At 44.0% G+C, this 12,641-nt stretch overlaps 9 protein-coding genes across 9 annotated transcripts; 3 read left to right on the top strand and 6 right to left on the bottom strand.

Moving 5' to 3' along the window:
• The first annotated feature begins 2 nt into the window (after nucleotides 1–2).
• Nucleotides 3–1,844, top strand: V1514DRAFT_323373 (SKIP/SNW domain-containing protein). The gene is made up of 2 exons (XM_066926238.1): nucleotides 3–150; nucleotides 236–1,844. The coding sequence occupies exons 1-2, from the start codon at nucleotides 32–34 to the stop codon at nucleotides 1,731–1,733; spliced, it is 1,617 nt and encodes a 538-aa protein (XP_066786146.1). The 5' UTR covers nucleotides 3–31; the 3' UTR covers nucleotides 1,734–1,844.
• A 290-nt stretch (nucleotides 1,845–2,134) lies between these two features.
• On the bottom strand, nucleotides 2,135–3,617 carry V1514DRAFT_323372 (nucleotide-diphospho-sugar transferase). Its single transcript, XM_066926237.1, has one exon. It carries the CDS (start codon nucleotides 3,574–3,576, stop codon nucleotides 2,413–2,415), a length of 1,164 nt encoding a protein of 387 aa, XP_066786145.1. The 5' UTR covers nucleotides 3,577–3,617; the 3' UTR covers nucleotides 2,135–2,412.
• Nucleotides 3,618–3,648: 31 nt separating this feature from the next.
• On the bottom strand, nucleotides 3,649–5,198 carry V1514DRAFT_323371 (putative mannosyltransferase). The gene has a single exon (XM_066926236.1). The coding sequence runs from the start codon at nucleotides 5,063–5,065 to the stop codon at nucleotides 3,698–3,700; it is 1,368 nt and encodes a 455-aa protein (XP_066786144.1). The 5' UTR covers nucleotides 5,066–5,198; the 3' UTR covers nucleotides 3,649–3,697.
• Nucleotides 5,199–5,316: 118 nt separating this feature from the next.
• V1514DRAFT_323370 (uncharacterized protein) lies at nucleotides 5,317–6,023 on the bottom strand. Its single transcript, XM_066926235.1, has 2 exons — nucleotides 5,742–6,023; nucleotides 5,317–5,672 (listed from the first exon to the last, which is right to left on the bottom strand). Exons 1-2 carry the CDS (start codon nucleotides 5,970–5,972, stop codon nucleotides 5,391–5,393), a joined length of 513 nt encoding a protein of 170 aa, XP_066786143.1. The 5' UTR covers nucleotides 5,973–6,023; the 3' UTR covers nucleotides 5,317–5,390.
• A 70-nt stretch (nucleotides 6,024–6,093) lies between these two features.
• On the bottom strand, nucleotides 6,094–6,823 carry V1514DRAFT_323367 (uncharacterized protein). Its single transcript, XM_066926234.1, has 5 exons — nucleotides 6,691–6,823; nucleotides 6,549–6,623; nucleotides 6,440–6,474; nucleotides 6,301–6,386; nucleotides 6,094–6,239 (listed from the first exon to the last, which is right to left on the bottom strand). Exons 1-5 carry the CDS (start codon nucleotides 6,734–6,736, stop codon nucleotides 6,182–6,184), a joined length of 300 nt encoding a protein of 99 aa, XP_066786142.1. The 5' UTR covers nucleotides 6,737–6,823; the 3' UTR covers nucleotides 6,094–6,181.
• V1514DRAFT_323362 (outer membrane protein TOM13-domain-containing protein) lies at nucleotides 6,816–7,447 on the top strand. Its single transcript, XM_066926233.1, has 2 exons — nucleotides 6,816–7,210; nucleotides 7,275–7,447. The coding sequence occupies exons 1-2, from the start codon at nucleotides 6,953–6,955 to the stop codon at nucleotides 7,353–7,355; spliced, it is 339 nt and encodes a 112-aa protein (XP_066786141.1). The 5' UTR covers nucleotides 6,816–6,952; the 3' UTR covers nucleotides 7,356–7,447.
• On the bottom strand, nucleotides 7,384–8,879 carry V1514DRAFT_323361 (60Kd inner membrane protein-domain-containing protein). The gene has a single exon (XM_066926232.1). The coding sequence runs from the start codon at nucleotides 8,585–8,587 to the stop codon at nucleotides 7,445–7,447; it is 1,143 nt and encodes a 380-aa protein (XP_066786140.1). The 5' UTR covers nucleotides 8,588–8,879; the 3' UTR covers nucleotides 7,384–7,444.
• A 44-nt stretch (nucleotides 8,880–8,923) lies between these two features.
• Nucleotides 8,924–11,290, top strand: V1514DRAFT_323360 (CTP synthase N-terminus-domain-containing protein). Its single transcript, XM_066926231.1, has 3 exons — nucleotides 8,924–8,952; nucleotides 9,018–9,212; nucleotides 9,284–11,290. Exons 2-3 carry the CDS (start codon nucleotides 9,188–9,190, stop codon nucleotides 10,954–10,956), a joined length of 1,698 nt encoding a protein of 565 aa, XP_066786139.1. The 5' UTR covers nucleotides 8,924–8,952; nucleotides 9,018–9,187; the 3' UTR covers nucleotides 10,957–11,290.
• Nucleotides 11,152–12,391, bottom strand: V1514DRAFT_323358 (uncharacterized protein). The gene has a single exon (XM_066926230.1). The coding sequence runs from the start codon at nucleotides 12,355–12,357 to the stop codon at nucleotides 11,278–11,280; it is 1,080 nt and encodes a 359-aa protein (XP_066786138.1). The 5' UTR covers nucleotides 12,358–12,391; the 3' UTR covers nucleotides 11,152–11,277.
• Nucleotides 12,392–12,641: the final 250 nt, after the last annotated feature.

Raw genomic sequence — 12,641 nt, 5'->3', positions numbered from 1 at the left:
ACTCGGAAAACAAACATCCCGCAATCAAAGCATGAGCGCATACGAAACCAGCAGCTCCGCGTTAGTATTAACTAGCAGCAGTGCGCCTGCTTATGGACAACGATCTGGATGGAGACCACGGTCTCAAGAGGATTTTGGCGACGGAGGAGCGTACGTGGCTGCCTGTTTTATCGTTTTGTTTTTTTTTTGCTCCAAGAGTACCAGGTTATCGTTGATCGCTAACTCATGTGTACAGGTTCCCAGAGATAAATGTTCTGCAATACCCGCTAGACATGGGCAACAAAAAAGCGTCGACCTCGAATGCGTTGGCGATCCAGGTCGATGCTGAGGGCAAGATCAAATACGACGCGATCGCGCGGCAAGGTCATTCGTCTAAGCGTATCATCCACACTTCATTTGCGGAATTGATTCCACTTCGGCAACGGGCCAATATCGGTGAATTAAATCTTTCCCGGCCGTCAGATGAAGAGGTTGCGGACACGACTGCCAAGACTAAAGCCGCGTTTGATGCCATCATTTTGGGCAAGACTAAGGAAGGCCAGGCAAAAAGTTTGAGTGATAGTAAAAAAGCTGGTGATGCAACATATGTTAGATATACGCCCAGTAATATGATGGGCGAGCGGGGGGATGTGGAGCATCGTCAACGAATCATTAAACTTGTGGACCTGCCGGAGGATCCAATGGCGCCTCCCAAATTCAAGCATACCAAGATTCCACGCGGCCCGCCTTCACCGCCGGCACCGATAATGCATTCACCACCAAGAAAACTGACAGCTGCAGATCAAGAAGCGTTTAATATTCCACCTAGCGTGTCAAAGTGGAAGAATCCGAAGGGATATACGATCGCATTGGACAAGCGAGTGGCCGCAGACGGCAGAGGCTTGGAGGATACTAAGATTAACGATAATTTTGCCAAGTTTTCTGAAGCTCTTTACATGGCTGACAGGCATGCGCGAGAAGAAGTCAGGCAAAGATCGCTCATGGAGCAGAAGATTTTGGATAAGGAGAAAGAATCAAGGGAGGACAGGCTACGTGAACTTGCCCGTCAAGCTAAGGAGGAGCGCGAACGCGCCAGGCCGGACGATCGAAGACAGAGAGATTATTCGCCTGCGAGTGATTACAGTGGTGATGAATCTCGACGAAGTTACAGCGAGTCGCCAAGGAGCTACAGCGGTGAGTCGTACAGGAGTGATTCTTCGTCGTTACGCAGAAAAAATGGCAATTCGAGAGACGATAGCTTGAGTCCTCCGCGAAGACGGTATGACAGCGAGACACCACCGCGACGTCGTGTAAGTCGAGACAGAAGCTGGAGCCGGAGTGATGACGATAGTGATGGGTATTCCTTTTCTGAACAAAGACGCAATCACGACACACCGTCGCGGTCACGGTCGCGGTCGCGGTCACCGCCGCAAAGACGTCAAAGACAACGACTTGACGAAGACACACCGCCTCGGATAAAACGAGAGGACGACACGCCGCCGCGAAGAGGGCAAGATTACAATACGCGACCTCGCCGACGGCCGCGCAGTGTTGAAGGTAAACGAGAAGACGATGACGGTGTATTGAAAACGGAAGATTTTCCGCCGAAGCGACATTACGATGATAGTCCGGATCGACGGGGCCGTTATTCTGGTCGAGGTTCAAGCCAGACCCCGTCGCCTCCACGACGGAGAAGGCATGATGACGACAGAAGTCAAAGTCCTGATAGGAGAAGAGAGTATTCTAGACGTTAGAAAAAAAAACATGTTTTTTTCATGTTATGCGGTTATGTAAATTCCGTAAACCCCCATTAGGGAAAATAAATCATTGTTTTTTTTTAATAGTACAAGTTATGAAATTATCTTTACATCATGTGAACAGCGTGTAGTTTCATCAGATATTGATCGCTATCTTAAAATGAACTACAGGTTATTGTTAAGCTTTTACACGCAACCGTGTTTCATAATTATTATACCAATCATGGCTATATTTGGATTGCCATTCACATTCACAGGGGTGGGCCTTTTTGCTGTAGCTATATGCATCCTATAACCGGAGAACGGAACGCGACGCGTAATCTCGGCGCGCGCTGTGGTTAGAACGTGCTAATTATTAAACTTAACGAACTCATTCTGACCCATCTGAAAACGAACGATTTTCACGATCATGCCAAAACGCGAGATGTATTATATTTTATTGCATTGCATATTTTACATTATTTTACATTCATGAACAATCATATAGATATGTACAAGTAGAAGGAAATTTGCAAAGCAAATGCACAAAACCCTAATCCTCGCTATCTTCAGCTGTCGAGGTTCCAGCTGGAGTCTGGCCTGACGTGCTGGGCCATACGGTATTGCTTATACAAACGCAAAGACGCCCACATCGTTGAAAACTTAGACTTAGCAATGCTAGCAATTACACAGCTGCTTATTTTCCTGATGCCTTATCCCGCATGCGCTGGTATTGTTCAGAACAGGATGACGGATTGCGGTCAAAGTTATTTCTCGGATCACAATAACACTTGCCCGTGTCATGATACACGCTTGCCGGTTCGGGACAATGCGTAAACGGGTTATGAAAATATCCGATATCGTAAAACCAATGGATCTGATCTCGATCTAAAAATAATGAAGCTGCGATCGAATGCACCGGCGCGTCGCCCCAACGTTCATAAAAAAACTTGCCGGTTTGATCCAGGTAATTAAAATAATCTCTGTATTGGATTGAATTCCAAATTTCAAGCTTGGCAATTTCAAAATTTGTCCAGTAATGACACAAATTATAAGTGCCGGCTTGCACGCCGAGATCATCATCGACAATGAAATCAAGCGAGTTGTTTGCATGCACGTAATCCGGATGCTCGCGGGTAAAATTTTGTACGGTTGGCCAAAGAGTTTCAATCGTATCTGCAATTTCCTTCATTGAAATCACAAACCCGTACACTTTGTTTTCCAGGCGCAATTTCTTAAACGGATCGTAATCCACGTCACAGTATAGTTGCGTGTTGGGTTCGACCCGCCAATAATATTCATACTTTTGGATTTCAGGTTGCTTTGCTAAAAACCCCGAAAAAAACCGGCACATGTGTCGATAACTCGAAGAACCACCGTACAAAATGTTTCTGTTAGCCATGTCCCTCATCTTGGCCCGTGCCTTGGGCCTGTCAACCCAGGCCGGAATGCTCCAATGAGTCCGAGGAATGCGAGCATACGTTGCGTTTCCAGAAACCAAGTTTTGAGTCAGCCTGATAAACGATGACGAAAACGGCTTGTCGTTAAGAAACAGCCACGGGTAATGATAATGACGGTTAAACCTGTCCTCCACGCTGCGAATTGATGACCGCGCGTACGTGACTTCTGAATTGCGAACTAGCATAACCAGCGTTGCATTTTCTAATTTTATGGACCCGTCATTCCGTAAATCGTCTTTGGCAACTTCGGCAGATGTTGTTTGGGTCACGGTCCAGGAATCTGTCAGCCGCTCACCGTGAAGCCTAATGTACGTGCCGGTAACAAGAAGAATTAACGTGCACGACAAAAACACGGTTGCGAGTAATAATATCGTGCTAGTCCGGGGTAGCCGAAGAAGCATTTTGGCTTCTAGATACAAAGTATACTAATAGCACGTTGAATATTTGGAAGTAAGTTGGCCATATTATATGGGTTTTTAGAAAGTAATAATGTACATTTCATTACGTAATACGTGTACCTATTTATTTCGAAACCAAAACTCCTGCATGCTTTAAATTTTCAACCCTTGCTTGTTGCCGGGCATTTTTTTCATTAATTTTATCGTTTTCATTGATGATGGCGAATTTGGGATGATTTATTTCAATCATTTTATTCTTGTTGTTGTCGTTGTTGTTGCTTTTCTTTTGAATACGCGTGCCTTCCGGGCTACGCACGTCATCTTTTTGATGATTGCTTGCATCAATTTCAAAATATCCTACCGGCTTGGATAACATTTTCTTGTATTCCCTACTGCAAGAATAATAGTTCCGATCGAAATTTTCTAACGGATTGCAATAACATTTGCCAGACTCGTGAAATTCTTTCCTAGGTTCCGGGCAATGCGTAAACGGGTGATGGCGGTACCCGATATCGTAAAACCAATGAACCTCTTCTCGATCCAAAAAAATAGACGCAGCGATGGAATGCACAGGCGCGTCGCCCCATCGTTCGTAAAAAAAATTACCCGTGCGGTCAAGATATTCAAAATATTCGGTATATACAGGTGATCTCCAAAAATCTAGCGCCGCGATTTCAAAATTTGACCAGTAATGACACAGGTTATATGAACCAGATGTAATATTTTTATGATCGTTAACAATGAACCCGACCGAGTTGTTTGGATGTACGTATTGAGGATTTTCTAGGGTAAAATTCTGCACCGTGCCCCAGAGCGATTCGATCGTGGACGCAAACTCCTTGAGGTTGATCACCCAACCATATTTCTTGTTATTGGTCCGCATGAACGTGAACGGATCATAGTCAATGTCACAGTAAAGCTGCGTGTTGGGCTCCACACGCCAATAATAGTCGTACTTTAACAATTCCGGCTGCTTGGCCATGAAGCCAGAGAAAAATCTGCACATGTGCCTGTAAGATTCAGAACCACCGTACAATATTCCTTTTTCAGCAAAGCTTTTAAGACATTTTTTGGCCTTTTGCTTGTCCACCCAATCTGGCATAGACCAGTGCTCACGTGGAATCTGGGCATACGTGGCTTCTCCGGATACCAAGTTTTCAGTCATTGCCTTAAAATCACGTGAAAACGGCCGATCGTTAAGGAAAATCCAGGGATAGTGGTATTTATGATTGAACCTGTCCTCAACATAGCGAATCGACGTGCGCGCGCTATGCACTTCGTTGTTTCGAACCAGCATCACGAACGTAGCATTTTCAAGCCTCACGGACACATCTTGATGATCAATCCCGGTCACCATAGACCTGGCATTCAAGTTATTAAAAAGAAAATGACCGCATGCTAAAAAAAGACCGACTGCTGTCAGCAGCAGCGAAAGCTTTGAAAGCTTGCGCAGCATGTATGACGGCGAAAGAACAGCGTTGCCGTGACGCATTTAATAAGTGGATGCGGTAAAAATCAGGCCAAAGGTTACGGTCCATGGCAAGCCAGGTCAAGTCATAAATCGGTTCGACCATTGAGAATATAAACTCCAGCAATTGGCATTACGTAGAAGCATTAATCGCATACGCAAGCTTACGTGGAACGTCTATAACTAGTATAACTATTCAATACATAAATAGAAACTCAGGGGCCAGTCGTGACATACGCATGCTCAACTTTAAATAAATTGCCTTACGAGAGTTTGGGTTTGACCTTGCGTTCATGGGTCAGAATATATTCTTGAATATTCAATGTTACATGTTTATATTGAATAGCAATCAACTTGACAACTCGTTCTGTTTCCTTGTAGTGCGTGCGTGCCAGACGTCCTCGCTCGAGCCCTTCTTGAGCCGATCTTCGAGAACGTCCTTGTAAAACTGGCGGGTCGATTTTTGCCTTTCCTGCTCGCTCAGTAACTGCGTGCCGATGCAAAACTTGAACATGGCCCACCGATCGTTGCAATCACGAATCGTGCCGTAGCGATACCAATTGCGCACCTGCCCGCCAACTCCGTAACATTTTACCATTTCGTCAAACTGTTGCACGCATGACATTTCATCCTGGAATCCACCCAAAAAAAAAATTAGCTACTCAGACCCACCTGGGAGCCATCGTTCAGTTAAACATACAGGAAATACGTCTGCGGGAGAGTCGCCATTCAATTCTGAACCAGCAGCTGTGATTGGTTGCGGGTGCAAAATCTTGGACCAAAAGCTACGGTGCACGGGCTTGATGTCGTCGGCCTGGTATTGATCTATAGGTGAATCTTCAAAGCTCCGCAACCAGTCATCGACTGCCTTGTCCACTGCATCCGGTGCCGCCTGTTCAGGCTGTCGTTCGTTTTGATCTCGAGATGGCATACCGCGGTTGGTAGTGTGGTCTATTGTTGAGCTGGTAGTGCGAAAGTTCGCACGACGATAAATCTGGAGAAACTTTACCTGCGCGCAACGAAAGCGCGTTTCTTAATTACTTTTCATTTACTTAATTTACCAACCATATATTACTTCACCAAAATACAACTCATGAATACAAAAAATGACTCCGCACACTTGTTACCGCTCAGCATCATCTACGCAGACACAATTGTCTCGGTAACAACGATAGTTCCATAACCGGCTCGGCCTCCCCTAAATCAAAACATGAGATGCCTGGTTGTCATACCCATGATGCAAAATTTATTATACTTACGTGTTAATTTCGTCAGAATAGACTCCTGGGGCAGCTGTAAATGACACATCGATTTCACCATCTCTTCTGGAAAAATATACGTATTCCTAACCACTGATTAATAGAAAAAAAATCTCACATTGCAGTTCAACAGTCTTACCAGATAGAACGCATGAATATGGCCCGGGAAGTAACCTTAATCGACATACGTCAGTTTGATCATGGTACAATTTTATATGAAATTGGCAATTTAATTGCAAATTTCTCACCAAGTGCTGTAAGCGCAAAGTTGATTAGCAAGTCAACCGAGCATCCGCTAATGATTGACACTCCCAATGGCGGAACTGTAATAAACCCACCGTTTGAAATTAGCAAGTTCTTGGACGACAAATCAAATCAGTTTGGGCCTACAAATAAAGGTGATTAAAACAAGAAGGAAGTCTGCAAATGCGCCCATGGTTATGACTGTATCTTTTCTTGGTTAAAGTTGGACACAGACAGACAGACGGACTTGCCACGGCGGGACGATATCGGCATTCGTCATTGACCGTCAATGATTACGTAATTACTGACTCATGAAAACTCGTTTCTGTGTCCCGAATTCGATGTTGCATCGGCAACGATCCTCCTACATTCCGCCTCGCACACCAGGGGCCAAAACAAGTAAGCAAAAATGAGTTCAGAACCAGAAAAGGTCGTTACTACAGAACAACAGCAACAACAACAAGAAGAAGAATACGAAGTTGAAATTTCCGAGTCTGGATCAGACACGAGCAGCTCAGACCTGATTGAGTACAAACCATCGTGGCTATCCGTTCTTCGATTTTCGGCAGTTAATTTGTTTTTTCCGTTTATTAATGGCATGATGCTTGGATTTGGAGAGATATTTGCAAACGAATTGGGTATACGGTGGGGCTGGATAGGTGCATATGTACGTTTTGACCTGGCGATGTACTCTGGTCATGTTAATTCGAGCTAACACACACGTCTTACAGAATCACCCCATACGACAACGAATTGATCGTGACCTGATAATTCAACGGCAAAGACTAAAACAGAAAAAGGAAGAAAGTTGAAAAAATAAAAAAAATAAAAAATAAAAAAAAAATTTGAAAAACATAAATAATAACTTGTTAATAAATACAATTCCATGATATGTACAGTCTTATTTTCTGGTCACTCTTTGTGGAGTCACAATCGTAGCAGACTTCTTCGCAGACTGCGAAGGGTTCCGACTTCTCTCCCAAATTTCAGTTCTCTTTTCTGCCTCTTTATAAGTATCTTTAAACAATTGAGTGATGGACGTATCAGCCTTGGCCTTCTTGGTCGCAACCGCGGCACGGTGTGCTTGCTCGGAAATGCCAATCAACTTGCGAAACAACCTTGTGTTCATAAAGAGGCCCTGAGCTGCCGCCACGGCACCGGTGGATGCAAAAAAAAGCAAGTTGGCCGAACTATAAAACAAGCCCATCACAGTGAACATGATTGGCGGTAGGCCGAGCATGATCTTGCGCTGCATCGAGCTTGATGAGCTAGGAGCTCCACCTTCGGCGCCTAGAAACGTGCCGATAAAAAACGTAGCACCTGAAATCAGTGGCAGGCCCATGTAAGGATCAATTGCTGACAAGTCCTGAAACCACAACGCGCCCTGGTCCACCATGCCAGCAATCGGTTTGTCAGCCAACTTCCGGATTGCCACAAACATGCCATAAGCAATAGGGATATTCAACAGTGGCAGTCCTAAATATCTCATTTTGATCCCATGCTTTGCATATAATGCCTTCTGCAACTTGCGTGCCTGGGTCACCTCAGAAGGCAGGCCACTGTTTAACCGTTCCTTGAGTCTGTCCAATTGCGACTGGATCAACGCCATTTTGGATCGCATTTCAAAGCCTTTCATCATGAGCGGCGCGGTCACAAGTCTGCTGGCCACACCAACAACCGCAATTGTTCCCCACCACGGCAAACCGGCGTAAACATGCACGGACTCGAGAATGTGTGCGGCGATATCTGACGGCCACACCCATGACTGTGCTATGCCAATCGATTCAAGATATCCAATGTGTGCAGAAGCATCAGCAACAACTTGAAATGCTACTGGATCAGCAACAACATTGACTACAGCCTCAGATGCTGTCGCCGTCGCAGTCGTCGCTGAAGTTGTCGTTGTTGTCGCAGAAGCAGCAACCGCTCCGGCAGTCTCGGTCGAGGCGAACCGACGGCCAGCCAGCGGAAATACAATGGTGGATGGGTATCGCCTGCCAGTTGTCCTTGACGCCAACCGGGCTTGCAATCGAAACACGTTCATAACTATCAAAATGGTGCAATGTCTAACTAATTTTTTTTATTTTTTTTTTTTTAATTTGATTTTTCGTTATCGCTTTCCCCGAGGCGATTTTTTTTTTTAATTTCGAAACCTTCACACCCCGGAATTGACTTCGTGCACCCGTTCAATTCAATTCAATATCACGTATATACGCCAAATCTGGGCATAAAAAAAATGGCAGTAAAATACTCAATTGGAAATTTAATTATCAAAACATCAAAAGACTGACTGATACTTATCAAAAATTGTAAATGAAAAGCAAAACAAATTTATTTTGTTAATTAATTGCCTGTTTCGAGAAGGCAGACAAAGGCCGGCCTTGCTTTAAGTATGTATTAGCACGCAGCGTAAGTTTAGTCACATTCTCCCAATATTTGCGTTTTAATTTTTTTTTTTTTTTTTCTTTCTTCAGTACAGAAAAAGCCTTTTCTTTCTTTTTTCTTTCCTTCCCGTTCTCTCCTCCTAATCCACGAACGTTTTGCATATAATCTTTGTTATTCAGGCCGACAGTATTTGAATAAGTCGCAGGTCGTGATATTTTTTTTTATAGCTCCTACGTTCTAGTCATCACAATTTTCAGTAATGAAGTACGTCGTGGTCTCAGGAGGTATGTCGTCTGTGTTTGCAAAAACCCCACAATTTGGTTGGTGTGGAACGTGGCGATTGATTTGTGTGAAGGTGTGATTAGTGGCATTGGCAAGGGCGTTATTGCCTCATCGACCGGCTTGCTCTTTAAAACCCGTGGTCTCAAGGTGTCTGCGATCAAAATTGATCCTTACATGAATATCGATGCCGGTACCATGAGTCCGCTTGAGCACGGTGAAGTCTTTGTCCTTGATGACGGTGGCGAGGTTGATCTCGATCTGGGAAATTACGAACGTTACCTGAACATCACGCTGACTCGTGAAAATAACATCACCACTGGTAAGATTTACAGTCAGGTCATTGAGCGCGAACGCAAGGGTGACTATCTGGGCAAGACCGTCCAGGTCGTTCCTCACATCACCGATGCCATTCAGGACTGGATTGAGCGGGTAGCAAGAATTCCTGTTGATGATTCAGGCGAGGAACCTGATGTTTGCATCGTCGAACTTGGCGGAACCGTGGGTGATATCGAATCTGCACCGTTTGTGGAAGCACTTCGCCAGTTTCAGTTTAGAGTCGGAGTTGAGAACTTTGCCCTGATACACGTTTCCCTTGTCCCCGTTGTCAACGGTGAGCAAAAGACGAAGCCCACCCAGGTTGCAGTTCGTGATCTTCGGGGCTTGGGTTTGAGTGCTGATATTGTTGCCTGCAGATGTACTCAGAAACTCGAGAAGCCAACTACTGACAAGATTGCCATGTTTTGCCACGTTGGCCCAGATCAGGTTGTTGTTGTTCATGACGTTAACTCGATATATCACGTTCCAATTCTTTTGGAGCAGCAGAAAATCATTCAGCAGCTTTCCAAGAAACTAAAGATTGAATCCATTGCCATTCCGCATCAATACATTGAAAAGGGTGCCACGTTGTGGAACGACTGGAAATTATTAACCAACACTCACGATAGAATGTTTGAAACAGTTACGATTGCCCTTGTTGGAAAGTATACTCACTTGAAGGATTCCTACATTTCTGTTGTTAAATCACTTGAACATTCTGCGCTAAAGTGCCAAAGAAAGCTGACCATTAATTGGGTTGAGGCCACTGATCTCGAGCCCGAGTCTAATGTCAGCAACCGGGTTAACTTCCACAAGGCATGGCATGAAGTTTGCTCTGCCGATGGCATTCTTGTTCCGGGTGGATTCGGTTCTCGTGGTACCGAAGGCATGATTGCAGCTTGCAAATGGGCCCGCGAAAACAAGGTTCCTTATCTCGGTGTTTGTCTCGGCTTACAGATTGCTGTTATTGAATTTGCCAGAAATGTTTTAGGTCTCAGTGATGCTCAGTCAGAGGAACTTGTCGATGAGAAGCCAGAAGTTCCCGCCATAGTGTTCATGCCGGAAACAAGCAAGACTCGTCTTGGTGGTACGATGAGGCTTGGACTTCGGCCCACAAAGTTCCAGGAAAATACCGAATGGAGTAAGCTTAGAAAGCTTTATGGTGGTGGTGACACCGTGCTTGAACGTCATCGTCACCGATACGAAGTCAACCCTGCTCTCGTGTCTGATCTGGAGAAGGCTGGACTTCCGTTTATCGGTAAGGATGAAAATGGAGAGCGAATGGAAGTTTTTGAATTAAAGGATCATCCCTGGTTCGTGGGCACTCAATATCATCCCGAATATCTCTCTCGTGTGCTTTCTCCTTCAATTCCATATTTCGGATTTCTTGCTGCGTCAGCAGGTATTCTTAACGAGTACATTAGGGAATAAACTATAAATTTTCTTTTATTTTTTTGCTTCACTTTTGTTTCTTTGATTTATGCGTTTCCTAGAGTTTATCATTTAGCTTTTTTTTTGTACATAGCTTGTTAATTTGAGCAAGTAAACTTTTAATCTAAACTAAACTTTTGTTTTGATTTAGACAGGGTTCTACGCTCAAAATTTTTTTTTTTCCATTTTGGTGTTGCATTTTGTTGTATTGTTGTATATTACACAAAAAAGGATGGGTGTATGATAGAATTTAATGTTTTAAACCAAAAAGAAAAAAAAAAAAAAAATTTCTAACTTAATTATATAATATATACAATACCGTTATTTGAGCGGGTCATTCGGATCAATATTCAATGCCTTGAAATGCGGGGTTTGAATCACGACTGGCTTGCCCGCCGTGATTCTTTCCTTGATTAAGCTGCCTTGCCTCCACAGCATGGCCCATCGTGGGTCAGGATCAGTTTGATTCATGAAATCAGCCATTAACCTGAACGAAAGCAAACTGCCTTTCATTGCTGACCGAGATGCGTAATATTCCATGGCACTAAGGTTGCCTTCACGCCTGGCCAGCACGGCCAACAGGTCACACGATTCACGTTCGAATTGGATCATGACCTCTTTTGAAAAATCAACCTGTTCGAGTGCGGTCACGCAATGATTTCGCATTTTTAATAAATCACCTTTTGTAAAATAAAGAACGCCCAATCTAAAATTAGTGCGGGCAATGTATGAAAAATCGACTTCGCGATCGTAATCATAAAATTCAAGATCCACTTTTTGGCTGGCGTCCACGTGCGCCTGAGCAGCTTGCATGCATTTTTCGTATTCTTCAATCGCCTTTGTAAAATTTTTCTGTTGCGCGTAATGTTCAGCTAAAAAAAAAAAAGCAGACGGCAGGTTGGCTTCGCTCAGGGTCTCCAAGATCGTCAACGCCCGGTGCCGCGCGTCATCGTGATCATCATCCTTGCTAGCTTGCAAATCCCTGGCACATTTCATGGCCAACGCGTACTGATTGTTTAACCTCAGGGCAAGCTTAAAAATTGTTTTCAAGCATGACCGCATGGTTTCAGCATTGGCCAGGTCGGTACGGCCAATGTCGTCCATCACGCCGCGCTCAATCAGGCGGAAGTAATTGATCAACTTGCGACCATCGCCAAACAATTTTTTCAACTCTTTATCAGATATTGTATTATTGGTAATATATGTAATATCTTTAACCACTTCGTTATAACTGTAAACTGGCGAATGAGTCCTGCCCAGGTTCGTGACAAATTTCTTGGACGGCAATACGGATTTGACAGTTTGCGTTGATAATGACCGTCGCAATTGTGCTGAGTGTGAACCCAAGTTACGCCCTAGTATCATACTATTTATTATAGTTAAAAAATGTCTGTACCGCATCTGAAACTGTTCTATCTCATCTGTCCTGTTTTTTTTGCTAGTTCCGATACCTCCAAACAACACGAATTTTTCTGCAAAACTCATGCGCCACACCATGCGCCACACCATGCGCCACACCAGTTTTGGAATCCGAGATTTACTGTTTATTTCTGAGATCATATGGTTATTGTTATCCATTTTTTTTCATATAATGTACAATTACACCAAAACGTTTTATAAATCGATGAAGTTGAATAAGGAAAAAAAAAAAAAAAAAAAACAGGAATTAGCTTTAATGTTGACTT

Source organism: Lipomyces japonicus, assembly GCF_038497905.1.
Source record: "Lipomyces japonicus strain CBS 7319 unplaced genomic scaffold V1514scaffold_1, whole genome shotgun sequence".
Taxonomy (NCBI): domain Eukaryota; kingdom Fungi; phylum Ascomycota; class Lipomycetes; order Lipomycetales; family Lipomycetaceae; genus Lipomyces; species Lipomyces japonicus.
The sequence above is the reverse complement of the archived record's forward strand: the minus strand, read 5'-3'. Positions and strand labels throughout refer to the sequence as shown.